We start from the raw sequence: 23,208 nt of genomic DNA, 5'->3' as shown, positions 1-23,208 counted from the left end.
TATTTTTCTGCTCTGCTGTTAATTACTCGCAACTAGATTTATCTCTTGCACGCCGCTTAAATCCTGAGAAATTCTCATCTAACAATCAATTATTATTTAATAATCTACACTATCCATTCTTATTAAATTTCAATTAATTGCTTATTTGAGGCAGGATTTTTCTTCTCACTTCTCTAATTCTGAATATTCAAGGCATTGGGGGGGTTTATTACCATTTCCTTCCCTTGGTCACCCCGCATGGCTTTCCTCTTCCTGCCCTGGCTGGTATTCAACACGAGCGCAAGCACAGGGAGGCCCAGATTTAGGAGAGAAGGGAAGTTTTAGGAAAGACTGCCAGTGGGGCTGGGACCCATGGGTGTCACCTAACCGGAGCAGAAATCATGCTGACAGAGGCAAGGAAGGGGGTCCTTGCAGGGACTTCAGCTCCCCCAGTGTCTGAAGGGGTAGGAGGACCACAAAAGGAGCCTTGCTTCATTCACCGACTTCTGGATTTGTCCCAAAACTGGGATTAATGAAAAACCCTCCCATGAGTTATTCTCTAAAGGGATCTAGTGTTTGTAAGCGCAGGGAAAGGCTGGGGCCAGAAGAACGACAGCACAACTCTGTCAAGGAGGCCAGAAGAAGCCATGAAGGTCATGAGCTGGCCCCTTTGACACACCACCTCAGGGTGGGAAATCAGCTTTCAGTGATGAGTCTGACCCTTCCTGCTTTCCCCTGATAGCTCAGATGCAGCTCTGAGCATCCCAGAACATCCCTGGAGAGCATCCCAGAAGTTCTTCCTCCAGGGATCCACAACCCCCCACTCCTCCCCACCCTGCCGTGCCGGACTCACAGCCGATGGCAGGGGGGCTCTACCACCACGGTCAGAGGCAGGAAAGACAAAACCGCAGCTTAAATAGCAGGGGAGAAAACAGAGCTAAGAGATTTAAAGCAGATTACTCCTCCAGCTGGCGATTAATAAGACACTGCTGTAAATCACCTGGCTTTTGCCACACTGCCCGCTGGGAGAAAGGTTTGTGGAGATATATTCGTTTAATCCAATTAGAGCCTGAAGCTGTCACTCGAAGCTGTCACCACCCCCTTCGCCTCCCTGCCTCCCCATCCTGGACTCACCATCCGTCAGCGTCTGGAAGCACATTTTCCCGCTGTACTTGCCGTAGCCAGCCACGGTACGGGCTCGCACCTGTACCACATACACCATGCCGGGTCGCAGCCCCTCGATCCTGGCCGTGTTGGTCTGGCTGCGGGCCATGGAGGAGTTGTACTCGTTGTGGTCCTGCAGGCATGGTCAAGAGAGACGGTCAGCAGGGACGGGCACAGGGGACAGCAAGGGGGATGATCTGCCCTGCAGCCCACCCATCCCCATTGATGGCAGGGATGAGGTTTATCTGCAGGGGCATAAAGTGGTGGCCCTGGTTCTGCTCCAGGAGGACAAGTGCCCGGAGCCTGGGCAAGGTGGCTCGGACACTCCTGGTTGCCCTCAACCCCTGACATGGAAGATCCCACAGGAAGAGGACCCATGAGCTCTGTCTGGCCCCCAAGGAACTGGGAAGGTCCCCACAGCATGTGCCTCCCAGGCAGCCCCCCTGGTCCCACCATAGCAAAGAGCATGGAGCAGCAGGGGGAAACAGTAAGAGCATCCAGAGCAAAAACACTCGTGTGCAGCAAATCCCTCCTCTTTGAACCACTGATGTCCCTGCACGTTTCAGAAGTGTCATGCAGTTATGGAAACACCATAACATGCCCTATGAGACCTCACTCAAGCAGGTTCAACAGCAACTTGCCTCTACTGAGAGCCCCAGCCCCTATGGTCCCTGCTCTGCTGGCAGGAGTTCTTCTGCCAAACCTTGGTGGAAACCTCATCCATCTCAAATCTCATTTTTTGCAACACTCCGCAGTGATTTACTGTAAAGGGCCTGCTGGTGAGATCATCTAATTTTTCACGTTAGAGGAATTCATTAAAGCTGGCAAGACGCAGGAGGGATGGAACAGCTTGGGCTCGGCATGGTTCACCGCAAGGGTCGAGAGCGTGTCCCCTGTGGGGAAGGATGGCTGCCAGTCAAAGGACCCAGCAGGAGACAGTGACGTGGGAGAGGGACAACCCTGATAACCTTCGCTGGTCCTCACCGTCCCTGTCCTTTCCTCCTGATGCTGTGCCCATGCTCCGGGTCCCTGCTTACCCTAGCAGATACCAGAGCCAAGGCAGCAACAGGCACTGATGTGCTGGAGAAAATGCTGCCGCAGGGGAGGAATTAGAATTTGTAGCCACAACATCGCTCCCCTTTCTCTGGTTGCACATTGCTCCCACCCTCCAGAGCCAGCACAGGCGACCAGGCACCTGTCCCACGGCCTGTCCCACCACCCGGACCTTCCCAACAAAGAGCCTGACTCAAAGCTTGTTGATGTTCCCCCTCTCCCAGCAAGCTCAGGACCTGAGCAGCCTCCTGGCAGTGCCGTACGAAGCTTCACGTGCCCCCATCCCACCCTCCGTCGCAAGGTTTTGACCCAAGCTTACCACTGCCGGCCTGGAGCCCACGGTGCTGCTGACATCAGGCGTGCAGATACGGCTGACCTTCTCGTAGTAGCGGATCTCATAGTCCAGGATGATGCCATTGGGCTGCTCGGGCTGAGGCCAGGAAAGTGTGATGCTCCTCATCGTGGCACTCACCTGGTGCATGATGGGGACAGTGGAGGGTGCTGCCGAGGAAGCAGGGAGGGAGGGAAAATCAATGGAAAGCGGTAGGATCGACAGCCCTAGGGAGGGGGAAAACCTCCTGGGCATGTGGAGCATCCTGAATCTCCCGAGCCTGCAGTGGTTCACCCCATGGGACAAGCTCCCGCATTAGCAGTGGGAAGAGCGGCATCTCGGCAGCTTACAAGGAGACAGAGCAGCAAGACGGCGAGGGAATTCTAGTATTTAAACCAATTACACTTTTTAATTAGGGGCTTAGAAATCCTCAGTGTTCCTTCTCCCTGGGATTGCTTGCTCCAAGGATGTCTCCCACGGCAGGGCAAAGACAGCAAAGCTCTCCCCAGCAGGGACAAACCAAGGCTCGATGACGGTCTCCAGCTCTGCTTGCCATCTTTTGCTGTAACAGCTTCTCTGGGGGAGCCAGGACCCAGCACTGCGGGAGCCTGTGCCATGGCTGCGACCCCATCTGCCGTCAGTAACAGGATGTAGGAGCAAAAATCTGCCCACCCTGAGGACGATGACAGGAAACCAGGGCAGGGACACCCCAGGCCAGCAAGGGGACCCCAGGGTCCTGGAGCCTGTAGCACAGCTTTGGCTCAGGCCTGTCCCAGAGGAGCTGCTGGGTCCACTCCTAGGGGGTCTCAGGGGATGCTTATCCTCAGTGCCCAAACATGCTTCTCCCAGGAGTTTTATTTCCAAAGCCCAAACACTTGCAGAATAGTCTCAAACCCTCCTTCAGCTCTTTGCCTGCCCTGGGGCCATAGCGCAAGGGTGCTCAAAAGGCAGCACCTCCAGCCCTGCAGCCCCCCAAGACCTCCCAGGCAGCAAACCACAGGGGTCTTGGGCATCTTGTTGCAGCACCCCTGGAGAAAGCAAGATGCTTGGCCCTGGCCAAGCATGCAGTTGGCATCGGGTGCAAGCCCAGCATGGTTCGTCCGACCCCCTTCCCTCTGTGCCATGCGTTTCTAATCAGTCCCGCCAGCTATGTAACGCACCACGTTGCTCTACAAAGCGCCCCATAGTACTTCAGTTCATGCACCAGACAAGCTAAGTGAGCAGGTTTCCTAAAATAGCTGCCAGGCACATTGTCCTCACTGCTGCTGCTCCCTGCCCCGCTCTCCGCATGCACTGGAGCAAACCCAGGGCTGCTCTGTGCCTGCCAGGGAGCTGAGCATCCCTGGAGCCAAGCATCCCCAGAGCTGAGCACCCCTGGAGTTGAGCACCCCCAGAATCAAGTATCTGTGGAGCTGAGCATCCCGGAGCCGAGCATCACTGGAGCCAAGCATCCCCAGAGCTGAGCACCCCTGGAGTTGAGCACCCCCAGAATCAAGTATCCGTGGAGCTGAGCATCCCGGAGCCGAGCATCACTGGACCCAAGCATCTCCAGCAGCAGCAACACCGCCCTTCCACCATCAAGGACACCGAGCCTCTAGATTAGCCAGGAGTCACTTTCACAAAGGCTTTTTGCCCTCCAAGTTATACTTGAAAGGGCTAGAGCCAGCCAATACGGCCCTGATCCTGCACTTAATCCTACTAAAAGCCTCCACGAAAGGTACCCAAGTCTCTCCACACCCAAAGAGGCACTGGCATGACCTGCTCGCAGGGTCAGCTCCCTGTCCAGCCTTCTCTGCCCTCCTCCTCCTCCTCGTTGCGCCCAGAGTGCAGGCAGCGCTGGGCGGGGAAGATGCCTCCTCCGCATGGGTCTGGGGCAGAGCTGAGCTTGGCACGACCAGCTTGGGGCACAGGATCGTGCTGCAGAGGCAATCTTGGGGCAGCAGGAGCCCCGCTCCACGCGGCCGCACTGAGAGATGTCGATAGTTTGGCACCGCCTTTGTTTACCTGGTGTATTTAATCCTGTATTTTTTTTTTAATCTCTCCACATCCGCTCCAAGAAGATGCTTGTGGGCTGAAATTAAACACTTAGCTTGATTGCTGTTTTGTTAATTGCTGCGTTCCCCGCCCCATTAGCGCAGATAGCGGCGTGCAGGCGGATGGGACTGGGAGCAGCCCTGCGGGATGAGATGCACCAAGCAGCCCAGATCCAGCCCTGTGTGGGGGAAGCGGGTGGAAAAACCCACTGCAAAACCAAAGGGATTTTAGAGGGACAGCACCAATCCTGCCCTTGACACACCTGATGCGTTTCCATCAGGTTACCCTGCAGCCCATACTGTGGCACTGGGATCACTTCCATGTTAATATTCAGCCTTTGCAAGACAAACAGGGAGCACTGGGGTACGGACAGATGGCCGTGGGTGCCCTGGCTGTTCCCAGCTCGCAGGCAGCCCCAGGGTGGGAGATGAGCAAAGAAACACCCCAAAAATCCCCCCCCCCCCCAAAAAAAGGCCTGGAAACAAGAGGCAAGTTTGATTGCACATGGTTCAAGAGACAGCGATGCCAGCCAGGCACAAGCGTACATTTGTATTCCCTGGAGCCAGGAGACTAAAATATTTACAACAGGTTTCTCTGTCATGCTCTCCCAAGGGAGCGGGCTGGCGAAGGCTGCCTGCATTACACACTCGGCACAAAGCAGAAATTACCATCCCCTTTCTCTGCCCAAAGCAGATCGGTTTCCATCCCCTCTGCTCCCTGTGCTCTTCATTGCAGCCCAGGACCAGGTCCCCCCTTGCCATCTGCACACCCACTCTGCCGGCATCCTGGCTTGGCCCAGAGCTGCTTGTTCAGTTCCTGATGCCTGATTGGGAACAGGGAGGGAAAGGGGCAGGGGAGCCTGGAAAAGGGGACAAGAGGAAAATGATGGGAGAGGGATGTGCCAGAGGAGATGGAGCCTGAACTCAGCCCTGGGATGCTGCTCCCTCCTTGCTGTAATGCAGCCAGGCTGCATTTCAAGGCTGGATTCACCCCATCTCCCTGCTCCCACCTGGGAGAAGGGGGGAAATAGCGATGCCATTTCATCCCCAAGCAATCTAGAGGGGGATAAAAAGCAGGTATTGGTCCTCATCCCCTTCCCTCCCACAACCCAGCTCTCACTTTGCCCAGGGTGTAGGCACATCCTCCACCTCCCCCATTCCTCTCCCTCTCTCTTTTCCTGGCCTTTCTCCCCGCTTACCGCCTTCCCCCTAGCCCACCCAGGGCTGGGTGCAGGTTTACCACAGCCATCACACACCACTTACACCCTGGGAGCTTTTTCTTTCGGACATGAAGCTTCCTTCCACACACAGCTTGCAACTGGTAGGGTACAGCTAAAAAACCCCGGCACTGCATCGTCTCAGAACTCACCGGCTTGGTTGGTGGTGATGTTGACAGAGACATGCTGTGGTGGGAAGGGGCTCTTGTTGGAAACCCCATTGACAGCCTGGATTTCAAAGGTGTAGGGCGTGTGCGCCCACAGGTTGCTGATGAAGACCCGGGTCTCTGTCAGCCCCAGCTGCCTGGGGACAAAGTCCACATTGTCATCACAGCGGGAGCAGGCGCGTCGGTCTGACCGGCACTTCTTGCAGACGATGTTGTAGGTGACGTCATCGCGACCCCCCGTCTCTCGCGGCGGGTGCCACTCCAGAATGATGGACGTCTCATTGACAATGGAGATGACATTGCGGGGTCCAGAAGGGACGCCTGCAGGAAAGGAGAGCACTTGAGATGGGTCCTTGCCCAAAATGTCACACTCAGCTCTACTGGGGGCTCCAACACGGAGAAGGACACCCCACAACTCTGTCTGTCGGTCCACCCATCACCTCCTGTCTTGGGAGGGATTTGGTCTCCATGGCTTTGCCTAATTCAGGGTCAGGCTCTCCCTATCAGCAATGCTGGCCCCCATCTCCAACCACCCACATAGAGGGGTTTCACAGTTGGGGATGAGGACTCCCATGCCACAAACCCACTTAGACTCCAAAAAAACCCTCATGCAGAGTGCATGCAGATCTATCTGCCAAGATGGATCCACTTTAATGATCAGGAGATGCCAAGATAGCTCCAGTGCTTGCATGGAGAAGTACCTCAAACAGATTATCACATTGAGAGAAATGCCACTTAGCCAGCACCGCCGAGGAACAGAGGAGCAGTGGGTGAAAAGAGAGTCCAAAATGGGAAGTGGTTATTAACAGTTCAATATCTCACGTTGGGAGTCTGGGTATTTAACAGCATGGAGGAGAGCCGGCACTGCTCACTGGTTTGTAAGCAGCTTGGATGTTAGACGAGAGATCAAAATTGCATTGATCAAATCCACTGGGAGCCATCGGAAATGCTTCGGAGGACGGGAATTGAATGCAGCTCCGATTGCAAGCAGTGCCAGAACGGGGCCGGAGTCCATAGGGAGCGCTTCAGGAGGAATCCAGGTGGGACAGCATCATTGAGGCACAAACATATGTCTGCCCAGGTCTGGGGAAGGATTTAGGGTTAGCTGGAATGGCTCTGCAGCCAAAACAAAAAAATCCAGCTGCTGGGTTATATTAAATAAGGAAAGTGATTAATTACTTGTGCTGGCTGGGCTCGGTGCTGCACTTCTGAGGAAGAAAAAGGACTTTGCCATGATGTGGGGAGCAATAAAAATGATGAAGGACTTGACCTGTGAGAAAAGGTTAAGAGAGCGAAGCACGCTTCGTCTTGGGGAAAACCATCCCAGGGGAGCCCTCCACATGTGTGTGCTGAGGAACATCGTTAGCGGCTGCAGATAAATTAGCCCCATTAGTGGCTGAGGATGGGATGGGCAGAGGCGGCTTCATCTGCACGGGGGTGACATGGCTGGTGGGATGGAGAGGTTGTTCTGCATGGAGGACCTCTGGCTGACACCCTGCTCCAGCCACTGCTGCCAGCCAGCCCAGGGGGGCTGTGGGTGGCCATCCCTGCCCAGGTCCCTGCCTGCGCTGCCGTCTCCCCCTACTCTCTTAATCGCGCCCAGGCAGGCACCGTGGGAGCCTCTCTGAGCCATTGCCACGGATACTGCGGATGAAAGTGTTGTGTTAAAATGCCTAGAGAAATGACAGCCTTAAAAAAAAAAAAAAATTAAAATACAAAAATTCCCTTCCCTTTAATTCTTTTTCCCTTTAACAGAGTAAACATGCATGTTGGGGAGCAGTTGTCAGTGCAGCGTCCTTGCTGGAAAGCACTTGCGTGGACTTGAAGCTTCCCCAAAATTCCAGTAGCACACAGAGGAGATGTCAAAGGAGGTTTATGGGGGGATGGGTAGGGGACACATCAGGGGCAGGAGCAGGCGTAAGGACACCAATTCCCTGGGGGGAGCCAGACTGAAAGACTCACACAGGCTGGGGACAAGGATCAGTAAACAGCAAGTTACCCCCAAAAAGCTGCAACCTGTCTCAGGAGCCTTAATCCAATCCCCCTCTTCATACCTTAAGCAGACAGCATCTTTTCAAGCTTTTTTTCAAGAAAAAGGGAGAAAACCATCTTTCTTCCCTGGCCCAGCAGCAAACCACTGTCACCCCCAAATTCCTCCCCCTTTAATTGCAGCCCCTTCCCTCCTCTGCTAGGGGTACAGGGCAGGAACCACACTTGCAGGCATCGCCGTCAGGAAGGGCTCTGGTCCAGGGCAGCACCTGCAGTTCCATGATAATATTTACCCCTCTGACATAGAGAAACTTTGTCGGCAAACAGCTGGCACCTCAGATTAGAGCGTTGTAAAATTAAGCATTGACGAGAAGAAATAAAAATCAGCAAATAGACTTTTTTATACTGTATTCCTATAGCGCAGCAATACTGTAAATCAGCTACATAAAGAGACATAATAAAGATATATAGATTATCTGTGGTTGTGCTACCTGCTGACTACCTTCGGTCTGACAGCTCAAGTGATCCAGCAAAACATGCAAATCCTTTCCTCATTTCCGACAAGGCACTCCCCAGCACCAAGGGTCAGGAGCATCCTCGTGCTAAAGCTCCTTGATGGGCTGATTCAAGAGCCTGGAGCATATTTTGGTGGGGGGGGGGGGGGGGGGGGGGAGCAGGGAAGATGAGTCTGAGACTCATGTTCCCAGCACGCTGAAGAGCACAGCAGCTCGCTCTTCTCTCCTGGGCTCTTTTCTCACCAAAAGACAGGCTTGAGGCCACTGCTGCCATCCCAGGTGGCTCAAGCAGACAGCCGAGCAGTGATGCATCACACACAATGCTGTGCTGAATACCAATGCTTAGAGCACCCTTTCTCCCTATAAAAAAAATACTCCATCTGCAAGACTATGAACAAGACAGCAACAACAGATAACTTTAAATTCTAATTTATCCTGAGGACTATCTCCCTGCCATCACCACCACTGCCAGGGTGAAGTATAAATTCAAATGACTGCCAGAGAGACAGGTTGTGGGGCCACCCCATCGCTCATTGTTTGGTGCGTGCCACGGCGGTGTCCCAAGAAAACAGAGCAAAGGGTGATGCGACATCACCTGCTTATGCCAGTGTAGCAGTGAAGGGATTTTTGTCAGCGCGAGGAGCACGTGCGGCAGTGCCATGTCATGTGAAGAGGGATGGGTATCCCCAGCCCTTCGCAAAGCTGAACCTTTGTGGTGGGTTGACTTTGGCTGGCTGCCAGATGCCCACCCAGCCACTCTCTTGCTCCCTTCCGCAGCCAGACAGGAAGGAAAAAATAAGATGAAAACCCTTGTGGGTTGAAACTTTATCCCTGCCACTGCCCCAGCAGCAGAGAGGAGCGAGACCCTGCAGCCCCCCCTGCCAACGCTGATCTGTTGTTACTCACTGGTGCAGGCAGCTGCCGGTGGGTCGAAATCTGCCCGGTAGTAGCCATTGCGGCACGTGCAGACTGGCGAGGCCTCAGCGGTGGAGCGGCTGTTGGAGGGGCATGGTGCGCAGACCCCCGCACCCTGGCTGGCCTTGAACGTCCCTGCTGGGCAGGCTGCAAGAGAAAGGAGAGGAAAGTGGTTGGGTGCCGAACCATCCCAGGGAGGAGGCAAAAGTAGGTCCTGTCCTTGAAACAGGGCAGAAAGAAAAAGAAAAGAAAGAAATAAAAGAAAGAAGTCACAGAAAAGCTTCACATCTGCATCAGAGCTAAACAGGGTAGCACCTTCCTATGAAGCTACGAGGGCCATAATTTTCCATGCTGGCCATTAGTTATTTCTGGAGCCACCAGGAAAGCACTGAAATCACACAGCAATGGTACAATAATTAGCCAGGCAGAGCAAGGGGGCTGCAGTAGCTCCTTCGCTGCCCACTGCTCATACCCAGGCAGGGGGACGGCGGGGGGCTGCGGGACCCCCTTCCCCGGCAGGTCCCATGGGGATGGGGACACGAACATGCAGGGGCAGGACAGCGTTCCCCTTCTGCTGACCCAAAACGTCCCTTTCCACCACCCCAATGGCATGGCTCAAGTCTTGCATCTCTTTTTCCATGCAAAATTTGAATACTTAATTAAAAAGTTGATGTGACACCCATAACAGTGTCTTACAGGTCCATCCCATTAATCCCGGGCAGGCTGGGGCTGGGGCTAATAACCTTTCCAGCCTTCAGCCTCTGAGTTCATTCAAGCAGGAAATGGTAACTAATTCATAAGCAAGAAGATGCTCCAGTTACAGTGAGGCTTTAATCAGTGACGGGGGGAGGTTTCATTAATCAACCATCTCGCTGCTCTGCGGTTAGATGGTAAAGACGGAGTGACAAAGATGGGGTCCCTCGTCCCTGCCCCACCCCACCAGTCCTCACCACCTAGGCGCTGATGAACATACACTCATCCGTCCTTGACATCAAACAAAACCCTTGGGTGACCCCTACAAAACTTAAGGCTGCAGAAGGTAATATCTGTATTTTGGCACATGTACTCGAGGGACCAGACCTCCATCCAGGTCCACCACCCAGCCGGGGGGAGATAGTTCACGGCCTTGCACATACAGTGGTCCCGCCTCCGTTTGGCTCCCAGCTCTGCCCCTGTGATGCTGTTCACCTCCAAGGCATGGCTCTGCAGAGAAACACCCTAAGTGTCTCATAAACACGGCGATGATTGAGATAATGGAAAGTGCCTCTTAGCCCCTGTCTGCTGCATCAGGATATGAGGCATCTCCTAGCAGCCATGAAGAGGAAATTAATAGGAGCAAGCAGGAGTAACCACTTTGATGCAATTTCCTTGGAAGATAGTGGACCATCTAATCTTTATTGGAGCCCTTTAACCTGTCATTCAAAACTCATGAAGGCCTCTTGCTCACACAGTCTTTCCAGATATTAAAAGATGATAAAAAAGGATAAATCAAAACAATATTTTACAATTTTATTATTCAGGGGATTTTTTCCCCCGCCTGAGGCACACAACTGGCTGCAATGAAGTGTCTCTTTCCAACAGCACTAACAGCTGAGTGGGGACGTGACATCCCAGAGGGACCAGCCACCATCTCACGCTGCCCTTCCTCCTCCCCACCAAAGGAGGACTGCCCAAGTCCTCCACATCCTACCGCAGCCATCCCACACATATGGCCTCTTAGGGAAACACTGAGGGCCATAACCCACCATCTCATGCAGATAGGCAGCTAGACACACGGGGTCACCATGCACTGCGGGACAATGGGTGGGCACATGAGGGCTTGAAAGGAAACTTCAGGATGCCAGAGCAGAAGGCAGCTGGATGCAGACCCTTTCCTGAGCCATGCACACAGCCCTATGCCCTGTAACAGCACGAGGAAGCACGCAGTTACACCAGACACACAAGGCAGGAGACACGACCACATGTGGACACCAGACTTCGAGGTGGATCTCCATTTCTTCACCTCTCCCTTCCCACCAGCACCTCCCCGCAATATCTCAGCAGCATTGCGCTCCCGCCAGCAAGCTTTAGTATCCATGAGATGTGCAACGGGTGACTTGTGGGCTCTAGAGCTGGAGGACGTGTTGAGAAAAGTGCCTGAAACAGGCTGGGCTCTTTGGAGGAGCAGGAAGGAGAGAGCAGTGGTACCAGGGAACAGCCACCTGTATTTTGATGGAAGGGGACGGGAGAGGGAGGAAGGAAGACAAGAGGGTCACAGCATTATGAACACACCTCGGTTTAAAGCATAGGGGCACGTTGGTGGGTCGGTTGAAGGGGTTTGTGAATTTTTAATTACAATTAATCCAAGTGATGCTTTGTCAAAATACCTGAACAAAGTACACTCTGCAACCCAGTATCCTCAGGTTTCTTTCATCGCTTTGCTTATCCGCAAATTCCTGTAATTTGCAGGCACGTGGGTCTTAATTGTTATTATTACCAATTAGCTTTTCTCTCCTGTAATTACACTGTGCTTGTCTAAAGTCTCCTGCAGTTTCAGGGGAGGCTGATGCCTTCTCCTTCCTCCCAAAGGAGCAGCCCTCTGCTCTCACCATTGCACGCGTCTCCCCTCTTTCTGAGGGAGCTGAACCATGAACCTCACACCAAAGATGAAGCCGAAACCCTCAAACCCCTGCAATGCCGCAGTGGGATTTATAGAGACCTGCGCAGCGTGGGATCCGTAACCCTTCAGATGGTAAACACGCAGTCCGAGTGCAAGGCTCGGATAGAGGGCTCGAGCCCAGGAGGGAGCGATAAATCACCCCACTAATGGGAAGCACAATATTTGCCTTGATTTAAGGGCTGCTGCAAGAAAGTTTCCCAGAGCTGGGCAGGTCTGGATCCACAATAGCACCTCAGACAAGTGTGGGATGAGGCTCTGCCTCATCTTTCCCTGTGGAAATGGGCTCCTTCTGCCGGTGCCCAGGCTGTGGCGCAATCTACATCTCTTCAGCCCGGAGAAGAATTAATTGATTGTTGATTATGTGGGCTGGATAAGATTAATGATGTGCTTAACTACCCATTTCCTCACGTTTAAGCACTAGGGGTGTGTTTGTAAATGATGAGGCACGAAACCCGGCCGTGCTGCTCAGCAGCTTCAGCGCTTGCCGGGGCTGCCTGCTCAGCACTTAAACCCACCCCCATAACCCAAAGCTGCCTGCGGATCGGTTGTCCTGCCTGCACATCGGGGATGTCACACATCCTGGGCAGCGAGGGCCAGGGGTTTGCAGGCAGGACCCCTTTTCCAGGGCTGACGCAGGCATTCGGGGGTGGGGAGGAAGCATTGTTGGGGGACTGCTTAAACCCAGGCTTGCAGCGAGATGTCATCACTGGTGGTTTGAGGGGAAATAAAAAATAGATGCAAGTCGCTCTCGTGCCCAAGGAGTGATGGTAGGGGTGGCAGCTGATTTGCAGTGCCCCACCGGGCTGGATGCAGCTGGGCGACTCCCAGCCAGAGCTGCCCCTCTTATACCCTCCCAAAGGCTTGGGGTGGGGATTCGGCCACATCCCACACGGGGTAAAACACCCCAGACCTGCATCCCCATTGCTGCCTCCCTCCTCACTCTGCGGCTTGCACAGGGCGGAATAAATTATTGAAGCAGTAGTAGCACGCAGCAGCATCGCGAGGCTTTTTGCTGCTGAAAACTCTCCTGTCTTAACAGTATGTATCTTTCATCCTTATATTTCGGGTGCCAGGGGTCCTAAAAAGAGACAGAGGTAAGCAGGATCTCTCTGCTCATCCACCACTGCTCCTGCCCAAGGCAAGCCACTGTCAACAGACCAGACACTCTGTGGAAAGGGTGCAAGAGCGGGGGTATCCAAGCATTTCATTCTTCAGACTAAATCCTCTTGGTTAGCACCTGGAACTTGCACTTTTTAATTACTCTCTCAGGGAAGCTTTAGTCAAAAAAAAAAAGAAGAATGAAAGAAAGAAAGGAGACATCTCCTCTATATTAACTTGCTCTAAAGCTCCCTGGAGACACGGAGTGGCATTTTTCCTTAGCAGGTTTTAAAATAGGAGCTTCTGCAAAGAATTACAGACTTCAGCTCACGATTCAGGAAGCCCACCTCCTCCCCCCGACCCTCGCTGGCACCCCGCCGCAGCTCCCTTCGCTTGCAGCAAACCGAGTCTCTGCACCATCTCATCGTTCCCATGTCCCTAATGTCCCCACTGGGACAGAGCTAACCACATTTGCCAGGTATTCCCAAATTCATGCTTGTTTTGGGTTCCCTTTTGGATCCAATGCCTTTGCAGGGCAAACTCAGTGTCTTTAAGCACACCTGTGGTCACCCTGGCACAGCAGGTGATGAAAAGATGGGTTAGAAATAGCAGGGCTGCCTGCACAAGGTGATGTCCTCAAGCAAGCTGGAGGTGTGGAGAGGACTGCCACGTGCAAAGGCACTAAAAAGCCTGGATGATCCAGCCTTGCTCCAAAAAGACACGTGGCCCGCATCTTCCAGCACCCCCAGGAGATAAGCAGTGGGGAAGGTGCACTGTTGGGTTTGAGGACGCCACGGGCCATGAACAAAGGAGGAACTGCAGCTCATTGCACTTACAGCCCTCTGGAAAAGGATTCAAGGCCATTTCCCTCCTTTCTGCAAATGACAATTTTTCATTAAGAAAAAACACTGGCTCTTAAAACTGACACTTTCTGCAGGAGGTTCACAATTTTTCGATGAAACCCAAAAAACCAGAGAGGAGACGCTTGCTAGAAACCCCTTGTATGCTTTGCAGACACCTTCGACACAAAATGTATTTAACTTTAAGCACGCTAAAAAAAGAAAAAAAGGAAAAAAAAGTGCCCATCCATTTTTCAGCCTTCAAATTGATTAGCCCCAGTTACGGGTATTTTAGTGGCAAGGCAGCTCTCCTTCCCGTCCTGCTGCCACCACGTGCAGCCTGCTGCATGCAGGCTAGGAAGCCCTCCTAGATGCTTTCAGCTGAAAGACACCATCCAGGCAAATAAACACCCACATGAAATTGCTTGCTATAGAAAAATGACATTTAGAGGATGTTGCGATTACAGGGGCAGGCACTCCAGCAGCCGGCACAGCTTTCCAGGGCGACTGCCGGCTAGGCTCTCGCTCGCCCTCATGGGCAGGCAGCACTGGGGGGACCAGTGGCACTGCATCCCCTGGGGACACACGCACCGGGCTGCAGAGGCCCAACGCTGCCACAGGCTGTAACACAACTGATGCTTTTGGGTTTCGATCCCTTTGATGTGATGATGACACCAGAGATGCAGGCTGCAGTTTGGGGGAAAAAACAGCAGAATCAGGCAAGCTGTCACCCACACACCCCCACTCCCCAGCGGGGGCTGCCATCTCCCCATCTTCAAAGGGCAACGAGGGTGCTGCCTTCCCACCCCACTTTCATCTCCCTTGTTATCCTTCCCACAAACATCCAAGCAGGGAGTGGGCGCCCGTTGCCAGAGGTTTAATTGCATCCCGACTTGATGCTCTCCCGTCATCCCTTCCCTCCTGCATCTATGTTGGGGAGGGGATTGGGGGGTTGTTTTATGTTTTTTTTCCCCCATTTCTACTTTTTAATGATCCAATTCCCTTTTATATCAAGCCAAGCGCTTCTCCTGAGCACCTCAGCCCTGGCATAGCCACAGTGAGCTCCACAGGCAGCCAGCAATGCTGGCGGGTGTCCTGCCGTGCCACCCTCCGCGAGGCATCCACAAATTAATCCGGAGAGGTTTCTGTATACAGAACAATGCCATGCTCCAGTGAGGAGGGGTGGGAGGGTACCCGTTGCAGGCATCCTGCCTTCCTGACCATGCCGAGAAGGAAGACAGGGATCAGACCTGGCCCTGAAACACCCTGTCAGCCACCAAATCTCCTTTACTACATCCAGTCCTTGGGGCAGTGTGAGGAGCATGACCCAGATAGGGAAACACCAGAGTCCAAGCAACCCCAGCCACAAAGCATCCTTGGACAGACAAATGGACGCTTGCTCCTGCAGGGAGGGAGCTCAACACAAGCCCCTGAGCAATGCCAGAAAACCCTGGCACCCTGGGGACAGGACAACCCAGCAGAGCCTTGTCCCAGGGAGGGATAAAACTTCATTTTGGTGCAAACTTCACCATTTTTGCAGCCAAATGCACAAACTCTCACAATTTCGGAACACCCAGAGCCACTCCCACCTCAGGGCCAAGCGCTCACCCAACCTAATTACAAACAGCACCCACCTCATTGCATTGCATTTCCATATTTCAGCGCTGTATGGGCAGAAATTCATGAGATAAACATGAGCTTCCCAGCATCTGGGTTCACATCCTGTGGGCAGGCATCAGGCTGCATCTCTCCCCAGTGCGTGGAAGAAAGAGGCCCCGGCTCCTCGTGATGCAACCGGTTAATTAAACCAGCCCTTCACCTCTGCAGGAATAGGTTTAGATCTGGCTTGGGACATACATAAATTAAAGTCAGCGGCTTCTGAGCCTGGCCCGCCATAGTTTATTTGTGAAGGAAAAGTAAAATCCAATGTGGTTTTTCCCTTCTCAGGGGTTTGGGGTTTTTTTTCTGTTCTTCTTCTCACAGCTGAGAAATGAATTGAAGCAGGGCAGGATTTCAAAGGTGCTTGCGGAGTGGGTAGCTGCACGAGGCCAGTTAGAGGCAACAGGGTGTGAGAGTGCATGCGTGTTTACCTCTCCTGAAAATCCCATCCCTCATCAACCAAGGATTTGCTCCCCTGGGGCAAACCGAGGTGCTCGCAGACCAAACCATGCGCGCTTGGCTGCAAGCAAGACACAGCCGATGCTCGCCCAGAAGAAGTGCTTCTCTTCCAGGAAGGTGGGCTTGGGAAAATTAAGGTCTCTGAATGCAGAAGAGCTTCAACACCAACAGTTTAGCTGGTATCATGACCCTAAATGAGTTTAAGCTTAGAGCAGGGCATGGAAGCAGCCGTTTTTGGCTCCCACATGCCCTGCTGCTCGCCACCTGCAGCACCCCTCTTCCCAATAGGTCCATGCTTGCCCATTTAATCACCACTCTGGGCTTGACTTTCTCTGTTTTTCATGGTTGGGGGGATTTTGAAGGTCTAAAGACGAAATCTCTCCCAGATCCGTTTCTTGGATGAGAAAGGGGAGAGCACACATGCCCTGGGTAGATGGTGCCGCAGGGCTGCCAGCTCACCAGAGAGCAGGGAAACTCACTTTGCTCTCCAAAACAGTCAACCGAGGTGGGGGGCAGAAACCAACTACTCCTCAAGGTCACTTTTGCAAATCACTTTTCTCCCACTTGGGTTTTGCTCCGCTTTAGTTTCCACTTTGCACCAGGCCAAGGCTGCCTGGTCTCATGCTGCAGCTCCCCTTCCTTTCCATAAACCAACCATTGAAATAACGATGCCCAACCTTCTGCTCCAGCACTTTTGCATGTGAAATCAGGTGTGAAACATGGCTGGCGGGCACATGGCACAGCTCGTGGAGACCCCCCAGCCCATCTCCATTTCTCCCCAGTGTTTCAGCTCTTCCCCCTTGGGAATTAAAGCACTGCTATGGAGAAGAGGAGAAAGGCATTACAGGGAAGGATGAGGCCGGCGCTCCCTTTCCGAGCACCCACTTTCAGTGATCAAATGCTAAATGATTTGATCAAACTCTAGACAACTCACCTGTGTATGCAGGGAGGTTTACCACGCTAATGCTGCCCAAGTTTATTATTACGAGTCAACAAATGAAGGAGGGATGAAGTTCTTGGCAATGATTTGAGGCTATTTAACCTCCTTATACTCTTCTTTAAAAATATATTTAGCAGCTGCAGTCTTCCATGGGCTCTTTCCTCTACTGGGGCTGTCAGTCCTGCAAGCAGGACAGGGTTGGGTTTGTCATCACCGCCCCAAACCCTCATGGGCAGCAGAGCCGGGAGCTATCTGAATAGTAGCTGCAAATTAAATGCCATGGCACAGCTCTCCCTGGGGACGTGATATAAGGAAAGGGGAGATTGATTTACCAGCAAATAGACAGAGGTGTCCAACCCCCTACTCCTGGGCTTCCCCACCCCAACCAGCGCTAGATGAACATTTTATATCTCTGTTGTATGTTAAAACCAGAGCTAAGGGGTGGGGAGGAAGCCAAGAAATCCATCCTACACCAGCGATGAAAAACAATTTAAGGAAAGAAAGGGTGAGCGGGATGGGCATGCTGCCAGGGAGCCGGACGGCATCAGGAGCAGAGCGGCCAGGGGAAGCACTGGGGCTCCAGCGGCAGGGTGGGAAAGATGAGGTCTGCCCAGGCAGAGGCTGCTCCCACCCCACCTCCAGCACTCCCAGCCCCACCACTTTGTCCATTTTTAACAAACATGGTGGTTTATCACAGCCAGGTGCCCTGTCTTAACAACAGGCACAGCTGTAATCTGGATTTCAGGAAACCCTTACAACCTGGGGCACGCTTGGTTTTAATGAGGGTGATCTACTTAAGGCTCAGCTTAAAGTGGCTGGTGCTACAAAGGCAAGCAATGCTCATGTGCCACCTTGGAGATGCTGATGTGCATCAGATTACACCAGTTCTGGTCAATTGGGCCAAGCACAAGCCAGAGAGAGGACCGCCAGGAGCAGTCCCAGTGAGCAGGTGCATCCCCAGCACTGCAGTGTCACCTGCAATGAACCTCCCAATGAGTTTGGAGCAAATGACTGGGGGGGATCAAGATTCAGGCCAGGACTCATGTCCCAAAAATACAAGCCCCAGAAGATGCTCTGCTCCCCACCCAGGCATTAGGCTCAATACAGGAGTCACGGAGAAAGATTATTTCCCCTGTGAACTGCAGCAATGAGGGACTCCAGGAGTCGATCGACACGCACTGGAAGCCATACGGAAGAGCTGATACTTTCATGTACCACTTAACCCAGCACATCGCGTTCACCCCTCAACACCTACGTGAGCTATCGAGCCACCTAATGAGCAGGAAAACGAGCTACCACAAAAATTCATGGTGAATCTCAGAAAGCAGCTCTTCCCCCAGGTACAGAGGTGCTGGCAGGGGCTGTAGTCAGAAGCCCCCTGAAAATGATGCATCTTTGCTTTGCAATGAGCAGAGCCCCCCTGGGGATTTAGGGAACCATCCATGTCACTCCGTAACTCCAGCCTCTCTTCTGACTCAGAAATCGAGGCAGCATCACCCCTGGGCTCCCCAAAACACAACCCCCCCTCCGGCTGGGAAAGTAAACATCTCCCATTCCTAATAGGAACTAATTAAGCACCTTTTCCTCCTTTGCCAGCTCACACCACACAGTATCCCCTCAATCTAGAGAACATCAAGTGCTTATTAATTACATCTGAAGTGGTTCCTCATTAGTGCTGACACCACAAAGGATGAGTCACCCTGGGATGGGGTTGGGGGAGAGCTTCAGCTGCAGGGCCAGGCTCATGCTGCCAGCACAGGGATGCCAGCATGGGCAGGGACACGTGGACACACAGCTTCCTTGTGTCTGTGCCATGGCACTGGAGGACATCGTGCCTTGGGTTGCACTGGCGTGGTGGGATGCCCCATCATGGAGCAGGACCCCCCTGTCCCAGCAGAGATGAACCCTGGGGGCTGCAGTTTGGCTGACTGCTTGAGGACCGTGCCCAGGGGTGGATTCGGCATGGGAGGATGAATTCGGCAAGGGGAAGATGTCCTGACCAAGGCACAACTGCTCTCCCACATCCCTCATCCACCCCAAGAGCTCCTTGCATGGAATTAATTAGAAAAGTAATTGAGAGAGCTCCCCTATGAATATTTATAATGGAACGAGCCATAATTACCATTCCTTGGAGGAAAAGTGCCTTCCTACTCAGCCGCAGAGAGGAGAGGGGAAACACAACACCAGCCAGGGGACCAGAGGCACCGTCTGCTCCTGCCTTCGCATGTACTTGCCCACACACAGCCCCTGGGAAACTGCCTCCATCATCCCACGCAGGCCTGAGCAAAGCGCTCCCTTTCCACCCCTGGGGGTGGCATTTTTGGCAGCAAGCCGTATTTCCCACAGTCAGGTGCAATTTACTATTATTTCTGTATATGAGCATCACATACACATTTTGTATGATTTCTCTTGCTTTTAATAACACCTCCTTTCCCACCCTAAACAGTTAAATGGTGGCCACTGCCATTGACTTGCCCTGCTCCTGCCTAGTGGCTCTTACCAGCCCTAATCTCCTGGAGCCACAAAATGCCTAAAAAGCAATTTCTGAAAGTTTTACCCATCTCCCTTCCACTTACTTCTTTTTCTCCATCCACACTCTCCCTCTCTGATCTATTCTTAAAATTTTACCTGCCCAAATGACTCACTATCAAGCACCTTTTCCCAGTAAGCTGCTGGCCGAGTCCCCACCTCACTACCTTCATCCCAACTTTCCAACACCCCCAATGTAACAGCATGGGAAAGCACAGGGGACCATGGAAATTTTGACTTTCCTTCCCAATTCCCCTCTCTCCACACACGGTTGAGCTTGAAAACTCTTCCCGACCCCACTCCAGCTGGCAGGAGAGCCAGTCCCAGGAGCATCCCAACCCCTTGGCAGCTGAGCTCAGCTACCTCTGGGTGCCGCGATGGCCGACGGCATTTGCTACAAAGAAATATCTTGGAAAAAAATGTTTTCTTGTGGCACTTGGGCTCCACTACCAGATAGAAATAGGAAGCAAGGAAACATGAAAAAGTGAAAATAACAGATGGGTTCCTCAGGCAGTGCATTGCTGCAGTGCTGGGGGCAGAAGAGAGGGGACCACAAGGAAGACAAAACAGTTGGATCCCCTTCCATGTCCCTCACCCTTTGAGGTTCTCCTGCAGCATTGCACCCACCGCTGGAAAATTTGGCCAGGGCCAAATTTCCACCCTCTCCTTCCTGTATGAGGCTGGCTTGCAAAAGATGCTTGGTCCCAAGGGCAGAGCAAGAGCAAAGGCAGGAGGTAGAGATGATGTTCATCCCACAGTAGAAGTGCTGGTGTTTTAGAGACCCCATGCACCAGAGCCACCTCAGCAGCCACTGAGGCCGAGCAGAACAAACCAACTGAGACCCCAGCCTGTAAGGAGTTCAAAGGAGAATTCAAAGCAGACAACAGGTTATGGTAACTTAATGTAACTCAGCTCCAATCTAACTACCATCAGGTCATTGGTGGTTGCGAGTGTTGCTACACGGAGCAAGGAGCAGCTCCAAGCAGTTTCCAGGCTGAAGCACAAGGCTGGAAAGCTATGGTAGCTCATCCTCTCCATCCTCTGACAAGCAAGATGTTCCAATGGCTCAATGTCCAAGTGGAAACCAGTAGCAAGTGGTGCCCCTCCGGGGTCCATACTGGGACCAGCACTACTCAGTATCTTCATCAACAACATAATAGGATTGACTGCTCCCTCAGCAAGTTTGCAGATGACACCAAGCTGAGCAGTGCAGTTGATTCGCTAGAGGGAAGTGATGCCATCCAGAGGGATCTTTACAGGCTTGAACAGTGGGCCCACATGAACCTCGAAGTTCAACAAGGGCACGTGCAAGGTTCTGCACCTGGGTCAGGGCAACCCCCAATATCAGTATAGACTGGGGGATGAATGAATTGAGAGCAGCCCTGTGGAGAAAGACTTGGTGGACTGGTGGGTAACAAATTGGACATGAGCTAGCAATGTGCGCTTGCAGCCCAGAAAGCCAACCGTATCCTGGGCTGCATCACAAGAAACGTGGCAAGGAGGTCGAGGGAGGGGATTCTGTCCCTCTACTCCACTCTTATGAGAGCCCACCTGGAGTACTGCATCCAGCTCTGGGGTCCTCAGTACAAGAAAGACATGGACCTGTTGGAGCAGGTCCAGAGAAAGGCCATGAAAATGGCCAGAGGACTGGAACACCTCTGGTATGGAGAAAGGCTGAGAGAGTTGGGGTTGTTCAGCCTGGAGAAGAGAAGGCTCTGGGGAGACCTTATTGCAGCCTTTGAATATATAAAGGGGGCTTGTAAGAAAGATGGAGAGAGACTTTTTACTGAGGCCTGTAATGACAGAACAAGGGGAATGGTTTTAAACTGAAAGAGGGTAGGTTTAGGTTGGACATACAAAAGAACTTTTTTATGATGAGGGTGGTGAGACACTGGAACAGGTTGCCCAGAGAAGTTGTGGATGGCCAATCACTGGAAGTGCTCAAGGTCAAGTTGTTTGGGCCTTTCAGCAACCTGACCTAGTGAAAGACATCCCTGCCCACAGCAGGGGGGTTGGACAGGATGATCTTTGAAGGTCCCTTCCAGCCAAACCATTCCATGATTCTATGATTCCCACACCGGCTCACCCCCATGCCACAGTGAGGAGGCAGGCAACCTGCTCAAAAGCTCGCAGCCAGGGAAAGGACCTTCTGCAAACAGCATGAACACACTAGCACTGTCCATGTCGGTGCCATCACCAGGGATGGGAGATATGCCCAAGCTGCGGGGTGGGACAACACCCGCTAACCCCACCTCTGAGCGCAGCCAGCTTCTCCCTGCTGAAAGCCCCACCCATGTCCCACGCTGGTGGTAGCAACAAGCGGGCAAAAAAAAAGTAGTCTCCTCCATCCTCAACATCTGTTACACATAAGTCAAAGCCACACGAGATTGCGGGAATTTACGGTACGTAGGCAGCTCTGGAAGCTTTTCTTAGCTGTGAAACATAATTTGCACCTTGGGCTCTCTAAGAACAAGTTGTCCTAAATAATAATACTTGATTAAGAGCTCATGAGCAGATCGGATGTGGAAGCAGGAGGTCTGTGATAGCTCCAGGTCTCAGCCTGTCACCCTCATCCCAGCACCACCATCCCGCTGTGAATGCCAGCCCTACTTGCCCAGCATGCTTAAACAGATGCCCGTAGCAGAACCGGGAGATTTGGGATTAGCCAGAAGATGATGGTCCCCAGCAGCACCCAGACAGGCAAAGAACATTTTTGCCATGCCCAGAACCATTTCAAGCTTTCAAACAGATTCCCCATTTTGCAACAGAGCAAAATCCACAAGCATCAAAGCAATCCCTGCTCCCAGGGAGAGCAACCAGCTCCCTCCATGTCACAGAGGGAACATGCATGCCAGCATGCATCAATCCATCCCAAAGCTATGTCCAGGGCAGGTTTATCTAGCAATTGTTTTTTAGCGCCTCAGTGACATCACACCTGCAGATAGGTACTATAATATAGTAAAAAATACAAAATGAAAAAAATCAGATCAAAATAAGTCAATATCAAGTCTCACCTCACAGGCAATTTACCTCCAGGCTGCAGACCCAGCGGAGGAATGCCAGTTGAGCTAGGGCGGAAATTCAATTCCTAATTCCCCTCGTATGTCGGTTTCCCAGGATGCCTCTGCTTTTACGGATGAGTTTTAGACAGCAAAGCCCAGAAACCAGACCTGAACTCAGAGCCCTCCACCTCTGGCATGGCACACAGCCCCATCCCCTGAGCTTTGCAACTCCCACCCTAAAGCAAGGAGACAGCAAAGCTCTGCCCACACCCACCAGAGCATCATCCTGGAGAGGCCCCGGGGGAGCAACAAGTCGAGGACAACGTTAGCCCAGGCATCGTTCCCTGTTCAGAGATGCTGCCACTGGGAGCTCAACGATGCCCATGCAGGATGTGGCCACACCAAAAGCACCGAGGTGACCAGCTCCTACCCCCAACCCACAGCGCACTCCTTTCTAAAAAACTTTTTCATATAAATATCATACAAGCAGGTGAGTCCTGGGCTTAACATGAAAATGAAGCAATGTGGTTCCATCCCATGCCATTAATTACATTTTCTTGGTTGCCGCTCACTGGGTGAGGCTCCCCTGGGAGCCCAGGGTGGGGGAACATCAATTCCCTCCTCATGTGGGTTTGCACATCTTAATTTGAGGTGCCCACA

At 52.6% G+C, this 23,208-nt stretch overlaps 1 protein-coding gene across 3 annotated transcripts in view; it reads right to left on the bottom strand.

Annotated features, from left to right (window-relative positions):
• EPHB1 (EPH receptor B1) overlaps positions 1-23,208 on the bottom strand; it is an 85,596-nt gene that overhangs the window by 21,424 nt on the left and 40,964 nt on the right. For all 3 annotated transcript variants that reach the window (XM_030028403.2, XM_030028402.2, XM_030028404.2), the window contains exons 4-7: positions 9,355-9,510; positions 5,930-6,265; positions 2,516-2,697; positions 1,114-1,276 (exon numbers count right to left, since the gene is read on the bottom strand). In XM_030028403.2, the coding sequence (XP_029884263.1) occupies positions 1,114-1,276; positions 2,516-2,697; positions 5,930-6,265; positions 9,355-9,510 (837 nt within the window). The remainder of the gene's footprint in view (positions 1-1,113; positions 1,277-2,515; positions 2,698-5,929; positions 6,266-9,354; positions 9,511-23,208) is intronic.

This window comes from Aquila chrysaetos, chromosome 10, assembly GCF_900496995.4.
Source record: "Aquila chrysaetos chrysaetos chromosome 10, bAquChr1.4, whole genome shotgun sequence".
NCBI lineage: Eukaryota > Metazoa > Chordata > Aves > Accipitriformes > Accipitridae > Aquila > Aquila chrysaetos.
The sequence above is the reverse complement of the archived record's forward strand: the minus strand, read 5'-3'. Positions and strand labels throughout refer to the sequence as shown.